The sequence below is a fragment of the Eucalyptus grandis genome, chromosome 8 (assembly GCF_016545825.1).
Source record: "Eucalyptus grandis isolate ANBG69807.140 chromosome 8, ASM1654582v1, whole genome shotgun sequence".
Classification (NCBI taxonomy): Eukaryota; Viridiplantae; Streptophyta; class Magnoliopsida; order Myrtales; family Myrtaceae; genus Eucalyptus; species Eucalyptus grandis.
Window position 1 is genome coordinate 61326195 of NC_052619.1, and position 20981 is coordinate 61347175.

Genomic DNA, 20981 nt, shown 5'->3' on the forward strand with positions numbered 1-20981 from the left:
TTGTTTAGAAATCGAATTCTGAGAAAAAGGAATATAATTCAAATTTGAGGGAAATTTGTGGGTTAGAGAGGTGTCTTATTTCGATCCTCAATTGGACTTCAAATTATATAAGTTGGTGAAGAAATTGACCTTTGATAACCAATTATTCTTGTTTTAAGGTTGAGCAAAATTATAATTTTGTTTTATTTCAATTTTTCCTTCCCTCCATTGGTCCCATCTTAATCGCACGCCCTACTCCCTTTTTGGCCGACGTCCCCTGTGAAATTTGGTCTCCATTTGCCTTCTTTCATTGACTTTTCTTTTTGTTCATGCTTACCGCGGAGGTGGTCAGCAGGCCGGGGGCAGTAATCATATACAGTTTTCACAAATCCGATAATCAGGGTTTTTTTTTTTTTTTTTTTTTGGCAAATCTCAAAGAATTAATTTTTTTATGTTTTACGTTTAATCTAGTTTTGTTCATACATATTTGGACATTACCAGATATTATGTAGGATATTTCAAATCATACTATATCCTATCATTGTCCTAATCAAGCTTATCTTATCCAATAAAATTGCTCGGACGACCAAACGCTGTTTTATTATGCCCAACATTCTTAAACAAATTCAACCAAAAAAAAAATGATATTCTGAAACAAAATTAAATGAGAAATTAATATTTGACAAGTAGTGGCTAACTTGTGTGGACCACACATTAAAGAAAGCTCCTTGAAATTCATATTGTCCTTCGCCCAAATTTACGGTCAAATAAATTCCTTGCTTAATAGCTTCTTTTGCAAGGATATTATCTACAGTACTAGTAGCACCAGTAATTTCTGAGAAGGTGATTTATAATTACTGAAATGGAAATATAAAGATCATTTACCATAACAAGTACGGCCCAGAAAGAAAGATAATTATCAAATTTTGGGAAATTGTGATTACAGACGGATCTGAAACCTCTTCGTGGAAACCATCCAAGAAGCTGCAGTGAAATTTCCGGGAACTTCATGCAATATGGAAGCACGTCACACTGCACTATATATGTGCCTACACAACAAAATAACCTATAAAAACCAAATCCTCTCAACCCGACTCTTTTTGCTTATCCAAGCACAAAGTTTTGTCTTCTCTCTGTTTGTTGTTCATCCATGTCCTCGCTGGGGCTTCGTAAACCTAGCGAAGAAGCATCAACTGATGCAGTACTTGACCACCCTGAAAGCTCGACGAGTATCATCCACAGGCGAAGATGGCGCCTGGCTTTCATGGTCATATACTTCACAAGGGCTCTCGAGTCTCTGTCGAAAGAAGTCCTCGAGAAGAAGCTCGAAGTCCTCGAGAAGAAGAGAGCCCTGTTGTGGACGCTCTCTTACAATGCCATCAATGTCGAAAGCTCCACAAATATCATCCACAGGCGAAGATGGCGCCTGGTTTTCATGGTCATATACTTCACAAGGGCTCTCGAGTCTCTGTCGAAAGAAGTCCTCGAGAAGAAGCTCGAAGTCCTCGAGAAGAAGAGAGCCCAGTTGCGGACGCTCTCTTACACTGCCATCAATATCGAAAGCTCGACGAATATCATCCACAGGCGAAGATGGCGCCTGGCTTTCATGGTCATATACTTCACAAGGGCTCTCGAGTCTCTGTCGAAAGAAGTCCTCGAGAAGAAGCTCGAAGTCCTCGAGAAGAAGAGAGCCCTGTTGCGGACGCTCTCTTACACTGCCATCAATGTCGAAAGCTCGACGAATATCATCCACAGGCGAAGATGGCGCCTGGCTTTCATGGTCATATACTTCACAAGGGCTCTCGAGTCTCTGTCGAAAGAAGTCCTCGAGAAGAAGCTCGAAGTCCTCGAGAAGAAGAGAGCCCAGTTGCGGACGCTCTCTTACACTGCCATCAATATCGAAAGCTCGACGAATATCATCCACAGGCGAAGATGGCGCCTGGCTTTCATGGTCATATACTTCACAAGGGCTCTCGAGTCTCTGTCGAAAGAAGTCCTCGAGAAGAAGCTCGAAGTCCTCGAGAAGAAGAGAGCCCTGTTGCGGACGCTCTCTTACACTGCCATCAATGTCGAAAGCTCGACGAATATCATCCACAGGCGAAGATGGCGCCTGGCTTTCATGGTCATATACTTCACAAGGGCTCTCGAGTCTCTGTCGAAAGAAGTCCTCGAGAAGAAGGGAGACCTGTTGCGGACGCTCTCTTACGTTGCCATCAATGTCGAGAACAGTGATAATCCCCGTAAAGGAGATTGCCCTTCGCTTCGGGACGTCGGCCAGAAGATCCTGAGAAACCTGGTAAGAGAGAAAAGCTTTGATACTCTTGCTCAACTTGGTGGCGTTAAACGACTCGCTTCAATTCTCATGACAAATCTCGAAAATGGCTTGAGTGGGGATGAAACCGACCTCATGCGCCGGACCAATAATTTCGGTGCGAATAAGTACAATAAGCCCCCGGCAAAGAGCTTTCTCAGTTTTGTGCTTGATGCGTTCAAAGACTTGATCATAATCATTCTCATAGCATGTGCTGTTCTCTCTTTAGCATTTGGTATCAAACAGCACGGCCTTAAAGAAGGTTGGTATGATGGTGGGAGTATAATCATCGCCATCTTTCTAGTCGTCATCGTCTCTGCTGTCAGCAACCATAAGCAAGGAAGGCAGTTCCGGAAACTTTCCAAAGAGAGCAGCAACATTAAGGTGGAGAGTGTAAGAGATGGAAGGAGGCAACTAATTTCCATATTTGATATTGTCGTAGGCGATGTCGTGTATCTGAAGATTGGTGACCAGGTTCCGGCCGATGGGTTGTTTGTTGATGGCCACTCCCTGAGAGTTGACGAGTCTAGCATGACTGGTGAAAGCGATCACATCGAAGTGGATAGCGAGAACCCTTTCTTGCTCTCCGGCACCAAAGTGATAGACGGTTACGGTCGAATGATGGTTGCTTCTGTCGGCATGAACACTGTATGGGGTGAGATGTTGAGCTCCGTGAGCCGTGACTTAGATGAACAGACCTCGCTCCAAGCCCGTCTAAACAAGTTGACTTCCTTCATCGGGAAGGTCGGGGTGTCAGTGGCCGTACTGGTGCTTCTCGTCTTGATGATCCGCTACTTCACTGGAAACACCCAAGATGATGCTGGACAGAGAGAATTCACCAGCGGGAAGACCAAGTCGGGGGCTGTGATAGACGCTGTTGTGCGCATGGTTGCTGCAGCAGTGACCATTGTGGTGGTGGCTATACCTGAGGGCTTGCGTTTGGCCGTCACTTTGATGCTGGCCTACTCCATGAAGCGCATGATGGGTGACGTCGCCATGGTCCGGAAGCTCTCCGCCTGTGAAACCATGGCTTCTGCCACAACGATCTGCACGGATAAAACCGGAACTCTCACATTAAACGAGATGAGCGTGACCGAATTATGTATGGGAAAAGAACATGTGAGTGTAGATGAATCCAGAGAAATAGCCACCGGCATCCTTGAAGTCCTACTACAAGGAATCGGAATCAACACGACGGGAACTGTCCACATGCAACCTTCTGCATCTGTTCCTGAAATTTCAGGCAGCCCAACTGAAAAGGCTATACTTTCTTGGGGTGTGTCCCAATAAGGTATGACGATGGACGAACTGAAGCAAGAATGGGAGATAATCCAAGTCGAGGCATTCAATTCTGAGAAAAAGAGAATCGGGGTTGCTGTGAGGAGGAGAGGAGAGCAGGCCCTTTACGTACACTGGAAGGGAGCTGCTGAGATGATCTTGGCATTGTGTTCGGATTATTATAGCCAAAGTGGGATGGTGAATGTCATGAATGATGAAGCGCAGTCAGATTTCGGGGCAATCATAAAAAATATGGCAGACAAAAGCCTGCGCTGCATTGCATTCGCCTACAAAAAGATCGATGGCTCACTTGCTCAAGTTCATGGGAAACTTGAGGAAGATGGACTTACATTGCTGGGGATAGTAGGGATAAAGGACCCATGCAGACCAGGCGTGAGGAGGGCAGTGTCGGCTTGTAGAAGTGCCGGAGTGAACATCAAGATGATCACAGGAGACAACATGCGCACTGCAAGAGCTATAGCCTTGGAATGTGGGATATTCAATCCCGATGAAGATCTCGGACACGAAGCCATAGTAGAGGGCGTGCAGTTTCGCAACTACTCGCTCGAACAGAGAACGGCAGCAATCGAGAAAATCCGGGTAATGGCTAGATCATCCCCATTTGATAAGCTTTTGATGGTTCGGTGCTTGAAGCAGAAAGGGCACGTGGTGGCAGTCACTGGCGATGGCACGAATGACGCGCCAGCCCTAAAAGAAGCAGATATCGGCCTCTCCATGGGCATCCAAGGCACTGAGGTGGCAAAGGAGAGCTCAGATATCGTCATCCTGGATGATAATTTCGCCTCCGTGGTGACTGTGCTGAGGTGGGGGCGGTGCGTCTACAACAACATTCAAAAGTTCATACAGTTTCAGCTCACTGTGAATGTGGCTGCCCTCATCATCAACTTCGTTGCTGCGGTCTCTTCTGGCGATGTCCCTTTGACAGCTGTCCAGCTTCTTTGGGTGAACTTGATTATGGACACCCTGGGAGCTTTGGCATTGGCGACAGAGCAACCTACGGATGAGCTCATGCTAAAACCACCAGTTGGACGAACCGAGCCGCTTATAAGCAGAGTCATGTGGAGGAATCTCATATCTCAGGCCTTGTACCAAGTTGTCATCCTCCTGACCCTACAATTTAAGGGGACTTCCATTTATGGGGTGGACAAGAAAAAGAGGGACACAATTATTTTCAACTGCTTCGTCCTCTGCCAGGTCTTCAACGAATTTAATGCCAGGAAGCTTGAAGGGATCCATAAGAACAAGTTGTTCTTGGGCATCATTGGCATGACCATAATTCTTCAGGTGGTGATGGTTGAGTTTCTCAATAGGTTTGCGAACACTGAGAGGCTGGACTGGGGACAATGGGCTTGTTGCATAGGACGTGCAGCTTTGTCTTGGCCGATTGATTGGCTTGTTAAGTGCATTCCTGTTTTTTAAATTCCAGATTATATGCATTTTAAGTACCATTTCTAGATCTTATGCATGGCAAGTATCTTCCTAGATTGTGTCGAATTGCCTTTGGCTATTGAATCAAATCAACAGTTTATTGCCATCCATTATTTCAACCTCAGTACTTTGGTCTTGCTTGGTGAGCTGCTGTTGAGATGAGGTTATTAATCAGTGATCATGCTATATGCCTGCTCTAACATTTGTCGCGACCTCCCCAAAGCGGGTTGGACCACCTAAGGGTTCGGCTAATGGATTGTTAAGCCTAGACTTAACTCGGGCTCTCCCAAGCCTATACCAATTCGCGACTTAGGTTCAAGTTTCTAATATGCAGATGATTTTTATCATGGAGTCGCCACTAATCTATTTTTAGTGGGTCGATTAGAAACCCAAGTAAAGTAATGGAAGAATTACTTCACTCCTACGAACCAGAGATTAAATGAGTTCGGGGACTTGGTTACACTAGACTTGTCTAATGCTCTTTCAGTACCTTTTCTTTTTATTCTGAAAAGAATATTTTGCAGACAGCTTGAATTGATTTTAATTTACTTCCCTAACATGTGAGGTGATCATATAGGTGCACAAACCACCAATTTTAACACCCAGATAAAGCAGTGAATAAATTGCAAGGCTTACCTCATAGCAACGAAAGCATCTGCGTTGTTATATCATAATTTACATCAACACCCGTAGATATGATTTCTAATTAACACACAATTTCTTTTTTGTTTTCACTTATTTAATAAACATCATGCAATATGCAATGCATGCTACTAATCTAACATGGAATAATATGATATAGGTGCACAAACCACCAATTTTAACACCCAGATAAAGCAGTGAATAAATTGCCTAACATATGAGGTGATCATATAGGTGCACAAACCACCAATTTTAACACCCAGATAAAGCAGTGAATAAATTGCAGGGCTTACCTCATAGCAACGAAAGCATCTGCGTTGTTATATCATAATTTACATCAACACCCGTAGATATGATTTCTAATTAACACACAATTTCTTTTTTGTTTTCACTTATTTAATAAAAATCATGCAATATGCAATGCATGCTACTAATCTAACATGGAATAATATGACATGATAATATGGCCTAAACTATATGATGCGAATGCGATGTTTTTGTGTTTTCTTAATAAGCATGCAATATATCCTAGAGAATAAAATTAATTCTAAGACAATTCTTTTTGGTATTTTTCATGAAATTCGAAATGAAAATTGTCTAATAATTAAATGTGCAATCTAAATTAACCAAATGGCCTAATTCTAATGACGAGCAATTTCTAATTAAATGAACCTAGCGATAATTACTAAATGACGTGCATTTCATGAACCTAATTCTACATGACATACGCATTATTTTTTTTAATGAAAATTCGTAATTAAAATTGCTAAAATATAATATATATATATATATATATATATATATATATATATATATATATATAACACTAAAGCGAGACCTTATCTATTTTAAGTTAGGATTAGACTAATCTAACTCCTATCTCAACTTAGAAAATTATCTCATCATGCAATTTAATTCAAAAGATTTTATCTAACCTAGATGCCATCTAAACATGCATTTTTAAAAAAAAGCTATCTATTTTATCATGTAATTTTATCTAGGAAAATCAATTCTAATCTACATGAAATGCAAATGCAATTTTTTTTTTGTATTTTTAAAAAACACAAAATCCTCCATGGTTGTTTATTGATAAAATCAATAAATTGATCTTTAAGCCTTAAAGACCAAGATATCAATTTTATTTTCGCGTGATTAATTATTCCATCTAAAACCTTATAGATGAAATAAAAATCATTGTGCGGTTGCGATTAAGTGGTACGTCGACGTCGGGATTTTTCAAACATGCATCAAGAACTAATTCAAATAAAGAAACGAAAACATAAAAACGAAATATTAAAGATAAAATAACATAAAATAAAATAGATCTACCTAATAAAATAAACCTACCTAATTTGAACTTTTTCCAAATTTGCCTTAATGGGTGGTGCTTTGTGGACCACGATGGAGACTCACTCACGGCTAGGATGGCATTTGCTGCCGCTGTGAAGGGCGCTGTGGGCGTGGGTACGGTCGTCGGAGCTTCGACGAGGGACAGCAAGCTCGGAGCAGGTAGCGAGCTGCTGTGGTGGCGTCGCTCGGAAAGGGATGGTAGCTGGCGGAGCTAGGCGGGCTCGAGCGGTTGCTGCAATGGCGTGCAGCGGAGTCGGGCAGAGGAAGGCGCGGTAGCAAAAGGGTGGAACCTCGGCGGCTGACGGAACGGCAAGGGCAACGGCGACGGAACTTCGGGCGGTCGACGTGCCGAGTCGTCGCGGGTCGGTGCGCACAGCAGGCGAGGCGGTGCGCGGCGGAGGTGGAGGTGCGGCGTCGGCTGGTCGTCGAGGACAGAGGCGGAGGCGGAGGTTGGCTGTGGGATTCGGGACGGTGCTGCTGGTGTTCGGGCGAAGACGGTGGTGGGCGCGGCGATGGGCAGGGCGCGGCGACGGGCGAGCAGAGGCGCGGGTTGTCGGCTTAATGCAAAGAGCAACGGACAGGACTCGGCGTTGCGACAACGGGCGTAGCGACGAGCAGGACTCAGTGACAAGTGCTACGGGCGTCACTCGTGGCTTCGAACCGTGGGTGCAGGCGTGGTGGAGCGGACGCGGGCAGCGAAAGCCGGCGGAAAGTCCAAATAAGGAGAAGAACACAGTGGGCGCTTCTCCTTCACACGTCCCTTCTCCGTCTCTCAGTACTCTCTCTCTCTCTCTGTGTACTTTCAGTGTACCTTTTTCTGTTTCGGCTTCACCTTTTGTTTTTCTCTCGACAAACCTCTCTATTTCTCTTCTTTTAACCAAGGGAGAAGCCCCTCACAGTGAAATTTTTTCTTTTTTTTTTTTCGCTCCCGTGTCTCTCTAGGGGCTCTCTTTTTAATAGTTCTCACAAACCTCTCCCGGAAATTTTTTTCTCTCGAGCCTCCCTTTAAGCCGAGGATCCTTGCTTATTTATAGGCAACAACCGACTTTAGTGTGAACAGTGAACAGAGGAAGTCGTAATTTTTCCTTGCTGTTCACGTTCGGTTCTTTTTTTCAAATATGGTGGCCACCGATCTACTCTTCAGCAAGGATAAATTATAAAAATGTTAGTCCATCTTCTTGTAGGCGTCTGTAGAATTTTCACGTCCCCCGTTTCATGCGTGCATGTGCATGCATTAATGAGGGGGGAGAAAATGGACGTTGGATTGTTATTTCTTCTTCATGCCTGCACATGTCCGCGCCGCTCCACCACGCCCGCACTGCCACGGTTCGAAGCCACGAGTGACGCCCGCAAGCTGTAGCACCTGTCACTGAGTCCTGCTCGTCGCTACGCCCGTTGTCGCAACGCCGAGTCCTGTACGTTGCTGCTGCATTAAGCCGACAACCCGCGCCTCTGCTCGCCCGTCGCCGCGCCCTGCCCATCGCCGCGCCCGCCACTGTCTTCGCCCGAACACCAGCAGCACCGTCCCGAAGCCCACAGCCAGCCTCCGCCTCCGCCTCTGTCCTCGACGACCAGCCGACGCCGCACCTCCACCTCCGCCGCGCGTCGCCTCACCTGCTGTGCGCACTGACCCGCGACGACCCGGCACGTCTGACCGCCCGAAGTTCCATCGCCGTTGCCCTTGCCGTTCCGTCAGCCGCTGAGGTTCCACCCTTTTGCTACCGCGCCTTCCTCTGCCCGACTCCGCTACACGCCGTTGCAGCAATCGCTTGAGCCCGCCTAGCCCGCCAGCTGCCGTCCTTTTCGAGCGACGCCACCACGCAGCTCGCTGCCCACTCCGAGCTTGCTGTCCCTCGTTGAAGCTCCGACGACCGTGCCCACCGCCCACGCCGCCCTTCGCAGCAAGCCAGCAGCCATCCTAGCCGTGAGCCGAGTCTCCATCGTGGTCCACAAAGCACCACCCATTAAGGCAAATTTGGAAAAAGTTCAAATTAGGTAGGTTTATTTTATTAGGTAGATCTATTTTATTTTATGTTATTTTATCTTTAATATTTCATTTTTTATGTTATGTTATTTTATGTTTTTGTTTCTTTATTTGAATTAGTTCTTGATGCATGTTTGAAAATCCCCGACGTACGACGTACCACTTAATTCGCAACCGCACAATGATTTTTTTATTTCATCTATAAGGCTTTAGATGGAATAATTAATCACGCGAGAATAAAATTGATATCTTGGTCTTTAAGGCTTAAGATCAATTTATTGATTTTATCAGCGAAACAACCATGGAGGATTTTGTGTTTTTTTAAAAATACAAAAAAAAATTGCATTTGCATTTCATGTAGATTAGAATTGATTTTCCTAGATAAAATTACATGATAAAATAGATAGTTTTTTTAAAAATGCATGTTTAGATGGCATCTAGGTTAGATAAAATCTTTTGAATTAAATTGCATGATGAGATAATTTTCTAAGTTGAGATAGGAGTTAGATTAGTCTAATCCTAACTTAAAATAGATAAGGTCTCGCTTTAGTTATATATATATATATATATATATATATATATATATATTAGCAATTTTAATTACGAATTTTCATTAAAAAAATCATGCGCATGTCATGTAGAATTAGGTTCATGAAATGCACGTCATTTAGTAATTATCGCTAGGTTCATTTAATTAGAAATTGCTCGTCATTAGAATTAGGCCATTTGGTTAATTTAGATTGCACATTTAATTATTAGACAATTTTCATTTCGAATTTCATGAAAAATACCAAAAGAATTGTCTTAGAATTAATTTTATTCTCTAGGATATATTGCATGCTTATTAAGAAAACACAAAAACATCGCATTTGCATCATATAGTTTAGGCCATATTATCATGTCATATTATTCCATGTTAGATTAGTAGCATGCATTGCATATTGCATGATTTTTATTAAATAAGTGAAAACAAAAAAGAAATTGCGTGTTAATTAGAAATCATATCTACGGGTGTTGATGTGAATTCTGATCTAACAATGCAGATGCTTTCGTTGCTATGAGGTAAGTCCTGCAATTTATTCACTACTTTATCTGGGTGTTAAAATTGGTGGTTTGTGCACCAGTATGATCACCTCACATGTTAGGGAAGTAAATTTAAATCAATTCAAGTTGCCTGCAAAATATTTTTTTCAAAATAAAAAGAAAAGGTACCGAAAGGGCATTAGACAAGTCTAGTGTAACCAAGTCCCCGAACTCATTTAATCTCTAGTTCGTAGGAATGAAGTAATTCTCCTATTACTTTACTTGGGTTTCTAATCGACCTACCAAAAATAGATTAGTGGCGACTCCATGATAAAAATCATCTGCATATTAAGAACTTGAACCTAAGTCGCGAATTGGTATGGGCTTGGGAGAGCTCGAGTTACGTCTAGGCTTAACAATCCATTAGTCGAACCCTTAGGTGGTCCAACCCGCTTCGGGGAGGTCGCGACAGCTTGGCGACTCCGCTGGGGACTTGAGTTGAAACTCTTAGTGGACTTAGGCCAATTTTCTTTTTGAAAAAATATTTTTGTTTGGCAGCGAAGATCCCAAGTACGTCCCTAATGTTTAAGGTGTTAAATGTTCTTGCATGATGGGAGGTATAATGGGAAGTGTTTGCTAACCTTTGTTTTGTAGGGATGTGTAGGAATGTATGGTTTATTTTCGTGAACGAAGTGTTGTTTGATATAAACTGTTGTGCATGCCTTGCATTAAACACTACACTATTGCACAAACAACCTGCCGCCGGACCTGGGCCGCACTAGGACACTTAGGATGGTATTGAGTTGGATACGACTTCGACTGCGAGGCCGCGTAGTAGAGGTTGCCCAACTCAATCCCAAAAGTTTCTTTCTTGGTGTCAGGAATGTGTACCTCTGCCTGCAAGACTGCGCCGCATTGGGGTATCATTCTTGACAGAGTCGGAGTTAAGAGGATTTGATTTAGTATGTAAGGCTGCGACTAGTCATCCTACCCTTTTAACTCCACTTTGCTTAGCCTTCCTAGTTAGAAATCGAACCCCACTTTTCATGTGCTTGTCTATGTGATTGCTTTAATCGCCTAGTAAAGTAAGTTCTCTACCATTTACTCATGCAATTTACTTACCTTATTATGTCTTTGGTCGGTCCATGACATTAGGTTGGTCGAGTCTTGGTCTATAAACAATGGGAAGGTCCGACATTCGATTCATGCCTGCACCAAAGGTTGAACTCAAATCATGGTGGGATCGTCTCGGTAATGATGGTCAAAGCTATGTGGAAAAAAGACTTGGTCGCCTTGTTCCCCTCCTTGATATCGATGTCCAAAGTGGTGTCATGCAAGCACTTGCTCATTTCTGGCGCCCCAAACATCAACGTTCATATTTGGTAAGCACGAGTTGACTCCGACTCTGGAGGAATACAGCATTGCCATAGGAAAACCTTTGGAATTGGAATTAATAAACCCACCCCTTGAATTAGAACCTGAATCAATTTTGTCTGACTTTCTCAGGATGGATAAGAATCAAATAAAAAGAGTGTTAAAAGATAATTATCATGCATGTCATTTCTCCTTCCTAGGTCAGAGTTTAATGCTGACACTCTTTTAAAAAGTAAGATTTTCCTTCTAGCCTTCTTCGGGTTTATTGTTTTTCCTCTTCGTAAAGGCACCATTAATCCTTCTGTCACATTGGTGGTCAAACAAGCATGTGCCGAGATTAGTTTTGTCAACACTATTTTAGCTGAAACATTCTTGTCACTCACCAGATTTAAGGAAAATGAAGATAAAACTTTTCGTGCGCCAATTGAGCTTTTACAAATGTGGTTCTTTTCTCATATGAGTAGGATCGATATTCGCATGAAAATTATTAATCTCACTGATTCCCATCATCCCATCGAGGTGTTTAAAAATCATCAAAATCAAACTCCAAATCTTTCTTTCTCAAAATGGGTCAAATTATTGAAAAATCCGAATACCAAGATTTTCCTATGGCATGCTAAATGGTTCCAAGTCTCCAAGGCAAGTCTCTCTCATGGCGATAATGAGCCGATCCCGCTATTGGGGATCACTAGAGCCACTTCCTACTACCCACTCCGAGTGGCCTGTCAATACCAAGTTGTGCAGGATCTACTGCCCCCTCTTAAGCTGGGTTTGTTCCAAATCCAATTCATTGCCAAGGATGATGATCACAAAAAGGAGCTTCGCTATATCGAACAAGCTTGGCTCACATGTCACGAACAAAAATTGAGCTTGCCTGAAGATGAGCTTGAGGGGAAGGAAAAGACTCACTACGCCACGGCTCGGTACATCCGTCAACATAAGATCCCGATCGAGTTTCTCCCAAAAGTGTCAGATGTGACTGAAAAGCCCATTCGACAAGCAGAGCTTAATCGTCACAAAAGGAAGATTGAAGAACTTGAAAAGCAAGCCAAGAAGGACGCTAAGGAGAAGAGGCAATTACGTCGAGCGTTGGCTTCCCAATTGTTTATAGATCGGGCCAAATAAAGCGGCTTGAATCTATTTAGTCTTTTTACTTTAGCTTAATGTTTAGCAAGTTGAGTCATTTTACTTGATTAGTTTATGGCCTTTCAAGTTTTTACATTATTAGTGTCAAACAATTTCATTAATAAATAAAAGCAGTTAGACTTTCATCATGGACCGGCGCGTTTTATACGAAATGCTTATTTGTATTCATTTCTTCAAATTAGGTGATAACGGATCCTCCACGTTCGCCTATCATTACACGATCAAGAGCAAAAATGGCCGACCAAACTGAAATGTGTGCTCGTATGACCGCTATGGAAAGCCAACTCCAGCAGTTGCTCACCTCTATGCAACTTATGACAGATCAAATGCAATCCCTCCAAGTGAATCAGACTCTTGCGCCCACTCTCCCTGAGATAGTAGTCCCAAAGCAGATGAACAAGGCCCAAATGGGTGATGACGACATGCCTGAGCTAGAGGATGACCCACTATTCGTCACAGCCGAAAAGGCTAAGCCCGACAATGTCCCTAAGGCGGAGCAAGATGAACGCTTCACCAAACTTGAAGAGAAACTGAAACAATTGCAAGAGTCGCGGAATTCACTCCTGTTCGACTTGTCGGTTTATGAGAAAGTCAAAATGCCAAAAAAATTTAAGATGCCGGAGTTCGAAAAATACGACGGTACTTCCTACCCAAAAGCTCATTTGCAAATGTACCACGTACGCATGGCCCAATACGTCAAGAATGAGCCTCTCATGATCCAATCGTTTCATGCAAGCTTGACTGGGCCCGCACTTAACTGGTACATAATGAAAAATGTAAACCTTCTCGACACTTGGAATGATGTGGCTGACGCTTTCCTAAAGTAGTATAAGTTCAACATGGACATTGCACCTTCCCGAGAGGATCTTGAGCGGATGGAGAAGAAGAAAAATGAGTCATTTAAGGAGTATGCTGTAAGGTGGCGAAACTTGGTAGCTCAAATCACTCCTGAGCCTACAAACAATGAGTTGATGAAGTTGTTCGTCAAGACTCCCGTATGAGTTCCGTAACCGAATGGCTAGCACATACGTTGAGAACTTCAACCAACTTATCCCAGTGGGTGAACAGATCGAGATAAGGCTAAGAGATGGATGGTTCAATGAACCGGCTCATCAAGGAAAAAGGTTCACCATGAAGAAAGATAAAGAACCGACCACTGAAATCAATGTTGCATATGCACAACCAGCCCTTAGTAAGCCTCCGATGGTTCGTGTCCCCGGGAATAAGCAAGATGGAGGCCGAGTGCTTGCACCGTGGCAATTCACCAAAAGGCAGTTCTCTCCTCTTCTTGGCCCTCTATCTCAAGTCTTGCCGATACTCCAAAAGAAAGGATTGATCTCCCACGAACCAAAGCGGCCCAATGCTGAAAAATTCTCCAACTATGATCCCTCCAAAAATGTGAGTATCATATGGGAGAGGTCAGCCATTCAAGCGATGAATGTTTGACTTTGAAGCACAAGATCCAAAATTTGTTGGATACTAAGGCATTTTCTTTCCGTACCACCCAACCGAATGTCAAGAAGAATCCATTGTCGGAACATCAGGGAAATGTGAATGCAATCTTTGAGTTCAATGCTGGCAAAAAGATGAACTTGAAGGTGTCTGTCAAAGATATCTATAGCGGATTAGTTAGAGTTGGTTACTATCCCACAGATGAGAATCCTCCCTTGCCTACCAAGAAGGAAAATGTTCAAGAAATGGTTAAGGCCGGCATGATCGTGTATGTTGATCAAGCTGGAATAGTGTCAACTATCTCTGAAGTCATCATTGATTGGGAGAAAGAATTTGCTAAGCTAAGTGCTGAAAAGAGTGAACCAGATCCATTGATCGAGGACATGCCCCCGCTTGAGGACGCCTCTGACCATGAAGGACTGATAGTGAAAGTGCCTTCAACTGATGAAGAAATAATTATTGAGATGCCCCAGCTATATGAGTACAAGGATAACAAAGCAATCCCTTGGTCATACGAGCTAGAAGTTGACCTGATTACAAGGTTTGGTCGAACCTATGCTCAAGCTAATGCCCAACCTGCAAAGCCAATTACTGACGAAGAGGCCAAAGAATTTCTGGCTATAATCAAAGCAAGTGAGTATAACGTGGTCGACCAGTTACGGATATTGCCCGCTCAGATCTCTTTACTTGAACTCTTGCAAATGTCTCCTACACATCAAAAGTCTCTAATGAAGGTTCTAAGCGAAGTTCGTGTACCAAAAACGATCGAAGTAAACAGGTTGGAGGAATTTGTAGGGTCAATTCTTCTTAAGGATTTAATAGCCTTTTTTGATGAAGAATTCCCTCTTGAGGGGAGGAGACATACTAAGGCGTTATATATATCCGTCAAGTGCAAGGCTTCCCATGTGGCTCGAGTACTCATTAATAATGGGTATGCATTGAATATCTATCCATTGGCGACTCTTCACCGCCTTAAAATAGATCATTCAAAAATAAATGCTGCAAAAACCTCCATCCGAGCTTTTGATGGTACGAGAAAGGAGGTGATAGGGGAGACCCACCTTGATCTGCAAATAGGGCCGGTGATGTTCAACGTCCTTTTCCAGGTGATGGACATTCCTACCGCATTCAATTTCCTATTAGGTCGCCCCTGGATTCATACTGCTGGAGCTGTGCACTCAAGTCTCCACCAAAGTGTGAAATTTGTTGTTAAAGGAAAGCTTGTCATTGTTCATGGCGAGGAAGATCATCGGATCTATCATGAGACGGCAATCCCCTATGTCGAGCCAGAGCGTAAGGAGGAGTCAAGTTACCAATCGTTTGAACTTGTATCCACTATTCATGCATCTCGAGGATCGACAGCACCCATCCCTGATATGTCTAATGCAGCAGTTATGGTAGCAAGAGTGATGGTTGGAAATGGCTTTATTCCTGGCCATGGACTTGGTAAAAAAGAGTAGGGTATCCGAAATCCTATTGAAGCCATTCGAAGGTCTCGTTCCGTCGGTTTAGGGTACCATGGAAAAGGAGGAGGACATGAGCAAGAGAGGAAAAACTCATTACTCCTCGACATCCGTGAGACATTCCCCGGCCCTGCTAGAATGATGCATGATGAAGGAGGAGTGATCGCCACCCGTGGTATCGTGCCCGATGGATGGAGTAGCATGGATGACCCGACAACTTCAAAGACAGAGGATCCAGATAATGGGATGGAAGGGATCACAACCCTATTCGATGAACTCCTTATAGGTGCCATTGACGAAGAACCATCGGAGGAAATGGGTGCTAGCCCACAAGAGTAACACGTTTACTTTTCTACACTCCCCTGCGTGGGAATCTTATCGCTTTTAGGATTTGATGTTTTCTAGGGTTTGCTTATCGTATTTTGCATATCGTTTGTCAGGAGTGGATGTTTGCTAGGGTTTGATTGTTAGGGTTTCATTTCACTTTGATTGCACTACTTTTCAATCCAATAAATGTAATTTGATTGATGAATATCAATTACAATTACAAACTTTATTTTGAGGGCATGATGGGGTATACCAAACCAACCCGGTGATGATATCCAACCAATTAAAAAGAAAAATTCAAGGAGAATTCCGAGGCTGGGCTTCATCATGCTTCCTCGTGTAAAAATTTGTTCCAAAAGTTTTGCCAAAATCCTTTAAATAAAACAAAAAAATTTGAAAAAAAAATCAAAAAAAGAAAAATTAGAAAAATAGATAAGAAATCCATGCCGTTTAGCCCTGTTTGTCTTTCTGAAATATCCATTTTATGTTTCAGGAGCAACCTTATGGTAGGCAAGGAGGTGAAAATGGTCCAATCTAATGCCATGAGCGATGACGGTGATGACTATGATGATCCAAATGGTGACTCCATTGAAGTACAACAAAGTTGGGAGCAACATGAAAAAACCAAAGTTCTCACCTCCGAGCAAACTGTCACTCTTAATTTGAGTGATGCCGAAGATCCCAAAGAGATAAAAATTGGGGCAAATCTTCCCAAAGAGAGGCCGAGCTCCTGACTCAATTGCTAAAAGAATATCAGGATATTTTTGCTTGGACATACACTGATATGCCAGGTTTAGATCCATCAATTGTGGAACATTGTTTGCCCACTAATTCAGACATGCGTCCTAAGAAGCAGAAGCTTCGGAGGACTAAACCAAAGCTCTCGAAGAAGATAGAAGAGGAAGCAATGAAACTTCTCAAAGTGGGATTCATCGAAGTCTCACAATATCCTGAATGGGTGGCCAACATAGTATCGGTCATGAAGAAAGACGGTCGAGTCCGGGTGTGTGTTGATTATCGGGATTTGAACAAGGCCAGCCCAAAGGACAACTTCCCATTGCCACATATCGATGCTCTCGTAGATAGTACTGCCGGATTTGAATTATTCTCTTTCATGGATGGCTTTTTTGGCTACAACCAGATAAGAATGAAGGATGAAGACAAAGAGAAGACATCATTTATCACCCCGTGGGGAACCTTTCATTATAAGGTCATGTTCTTCGGACTCAAAAATGCAGGGGCAACTTATCAGCAAGTCATGGTTACATTGTTCCATGACATAATACATGAAGAAATTGAGGTGTATGTTGACGACATGATTGCAAAAACCCGACTTGAGAAAAGTCATGTTGAAACCCTCAAGAAGTTATTTGATCGGCTCCGTGAATTCAAACTCCGTTTAAACCCTACCAAGTGCGTGTTCGGGGCAGCATCGGGTAAATTACTTGGGTTCATTGTGAGTAGTAAAGGGATCGGGATTGACCCATCTAAAGCCAAGGCAATATGTGAGTTGCAACCTCCGTCGACAGTGAAGGAGGTCCAAAGTCTCCTGGGGAGACTAAATTACATTGCACGATTCATTTCCCAACTCTCTGAGACTGCTAAGCCGTTCTTCAAACTCTTGAGGAAAAATGTACAAGTTGAGTGGAATGATGAATGTCGAGAGGCGTTCAATAAGCTAAAGCAATATTTGATGAATCCACCAGTTCTTGTCCCACCAATATTGGGGCATCCTTTGATTTTGTACCTCACAATCCATAGTGAGTCACTCGGTGCGATGTTAGCTCAAAAAACTCCCGTGGATCAAAAGGAACAGGCCATTTATTATCTCAGTAAAAAGTTCACTGTCTCGAAGCTAAAATATTCTGATGTTGAAAAAACTTGTGCTGCGTTAGTATGGGTATTGCATAGACTGCGACAGTACACCTTGCATTACCAAACGTTTCTCGTAACTGAGAACGATCCCATCAAGTATTTATTTAATCAACCAGCTTTGGTGGGTAAGCTAGTCAAATGGCAGGTCTTGATTTCGGAATTCGACGTGCAGTTCATGCCACAAAAATCAGTTAAAGGCCGAGTAATTGCTGATATATTGGCTGAGAATCCTAGAAACTTGAATGATAATGATTGTCCTTTGGATGATCATATGTTGGCCATAAATGAAGATGCATGGTCTATGTTCTTTGATGGAGCTGTGAACTTGTCCGGTTCTGGTACTAGGGCAGTATTGATATCCCCAGACGGACAACACTACCCAGTAGCCGCGAAATTAATATTCCCATGCACTAACAATATAGCTGAATATGAAGCTTGTATTCTCGGACTTCATGCCGCAATTGAAATGGGAATGGCCAAATTGAAAGTATATGGAGATTCCGCACTAATCATACTCCAAACTGTAGGTGAATGGAAGACCAGGGATGCCAAATTACTTCCGTATCACAAGTACCTCGAGGAGTTGGTAAAGGAGTTCGATGAAATTTCATTCGACTACTTGGCTAGATCTCATAATCAGTTTGCCGATGCCCTGGCAATGTTGTCATCTATGTTGCAAGTTACTGATGGTTTAGAACTTGAGCCTTTGAAAATTGAGGTTCTAGCCAAACCTTCTTATTGCATGGTTGTGAATGAAGAGCTTGATGAGAAGCCATGGTATTATGACATCATGAACTATATTCAAAAGCAGGAATTTCCTGAAGGGAGCACTCCAGCCGATAGAAAATACATAATGAAGATGGCCTCAAAGTTCTTCGTCAATGGTAAGAATTTATACAAGAGATCTTATGATTCAGTTTTATTGAGATGCGTAGATGAAGTAGAAGCCACCCAAATCATGCAAGAAGTGCATGAAGGAGTTTGCGGCCCACACATAAATAGGCACATGTTAGCCAAGAAGATCATGAAACTAGGTTACTATTGGCTTGCGCTAGAAAGTGACTGCATACAGCATGTTAGAAGTTGCCATTGTTGCCAAATTCATGGAGATAAAATAAATGTTCCTCCCACGGAGTTACGCCAGCTATCTGAGCCATGGCCTTTCTCAATGTGGGGGATCGATGTGATTGGCCCGATAAATCCCAAAGCTTCAAATGGGCACCAGTTCATATTGGTGGCAATAGATTATTTTTCAAAGTGGATTGAAGCCGCATCATATGCTAATGTCACAGCTCGAAACGTTGTGAAGTTTATTAGGCGTGACATAATCACCCGTTATGGTGTCCCCGAAGCAATTGTCACTGACAATGGGACAAATCTGAATAACAAGTTCGTTGATGAGTTGTTCAGTGAGTTCAAAATCAGGCATTTGAATTCATCATCATACCGCCCACAAATGAATGGAGCTGTTGAGGCAGCTAATAAGAACATTAAGAAGGTCCTAGCTAAGACAGCCGAGAATTATCAAGATTGGCATGATAGGTTACCTTTTGCTCTAATGGCATATCGGACATCGATCCGAACATCCACCGGGGCGACCCCTTTCTCCTTGGTTTATGGCATGGAGGCAGTCTTGCCTGTGGAAGTAGAAATCCCCTCTTTGAGAGTCTTATCCCAAGTGGAATTGTCCGAGGCAGAACGGACACAACAAAGGTTCGAGCAATTGAACCTGATTGATGAGAAAAGGTTAAAAGCTCTTTGCAATGGCCAAACGTATCAACAAAGAGTAGCCAAGTCTTTCAATCGGAAGGTACGGCCGAGACACTTCGAAGTGAATGATCTAGTTCTAAGAAAGGTGTTGCCGATTTTTCCTGATCCTAGAAGCAAATTTGCTCCAAATTATAGCGGCCCGTATATGGTGAAGAGGGTACTCCCTGGAGGTGCCTTAATCCTTACAGAAATGGATGGTCGTGAGTTTTCTAACCCTATTAACTCTGATGCTGTGAAGAAGTATTACCCTTGATAGACTTTGTTGTGAATCGAAGGTACTCATTTCTTCACTAAATTGTGTGGGAATGGAATGAATGAGATGAAAAGTAGGCCATGTTCCATATGCATATCAAATTAATCTGATTTGATACAACAGACGTGTTGACCCAGAGTTAGTTCAATTAAAAAAGAAATGCCTTGTGGACACTATCTAACGCCTCGGCCTGGTGGTATGGGGAATGAAAGGGTCCAAGAACGACCAAGGTTCGATCCCTGGAAATGGCAACAAGGTTGCCATACATCATAAAAAATAAAAAATAAAACATTTTTTTTTATCAATCCTTTTCTTTCCTCTTGAATTGCAAACTCTTTGTGCTCAAAGCTGATGAGTTCATGAAGTGATTGTGACCTTTCAAAGGAGAATTTTACATTATAGTTTTATCTGTTTGAATCACCAATTCCACTGAAGATTATCACCGCAAATTGAGTAATGAATGATGTGGAATGGATTGAACATGCTAAATGAGACATGTCAAGATGATGAAAGGCAAGCCTTAACCTATACATAGTCTCTTGCTCGTACACTGGAGAGATGAGTATAAGAAGTTCCATGTTTGTAAGGTAAAGAGTTTTCTCGCGAAAGATACGATGATCGAAATGATGAGAGGCGGTTCATTCTCTATCACTACATGATCATCCATTGTTTAAACCCTTTTGAGCCCACACACGTGGATAATTTTTAAATTACCCCTGTCAAGAACCACCCCACATTGGGGCAAGCTGGAGGTAAGACGACATCATGAGGTGAGGAAATTGATAGGAATATTCTTGCTCTCACTTGCATCAATCTTCAGGTATTGCTATTACATTGAATTCATACGGAAATTTAAGTGCCTTAGGATGATGAAGAACAGTTCTTTCTCTATCCAACACACTCTATCCATTGCGTAGCCCCTTGAGCCTGTAAATTCGTTTCATTTAAACCCAATTGGTGATCATCCCCCACACTGGGGCAAGGCAAAAGGCAAATGTTCAAGCAGCAGAATCCCGAGTGCCAACAAAAAATGAAAACTCCTCAAGAACCCAAATGTTAAAGCATTATGTGGTTATTAAAAAAAAAAACAAAAGGGGCATGAAAAAGCAGTGTGCCTGGTAAAAGTAAGGCCAATGTCCATAAAAAAAAATGAAAGAAAATGTCAAGATAAATGTTTATCAATTGTAAAAGGGTGTATTCCCAAAGGAATGGTACTCAAAGAACTGAAATGCAAAGTTTTTATAGTACCTATGAGGAAAATCCCAATGGTGAAGAAGAAGACCGGTGACAATGCCAAGATGATCA

General features: G+C 42.6%; 2 protein-coding genes across 2 annotated transcripts; both read left to right on the plus strand.

The window, feature by feature from the left end:
- Positions 1-1129: 1129 nt before the first annotated feature.
- LOC104415436 (calcium-transporting ATPase 12, plasma membrane-type) lies at positions 1130-5008 on the plus strand. Its single transcript, XM_010026722.3, is given in 1 exon segment — positions 1130-5008. A coding segment is annotated over 1 exon segment (3879 nt).
- An 8542-nt stretch (positions 5009-13550) lies between these two features.
- Positions 13551-19676, plus strand: LOC104429849. Its single transcript, XM_039300213.1, is given in 6 exon segments — positions 13551-13934; positions 13991-15434; positions 15501-15786; positions 16272-16486; positions 16489-18430; positions 18482-19676. Coding segments are annotated over 6 exon segments (5466 nt in total).
- Positions 19677-20981: the final 1305 nt, after the last annotated feature.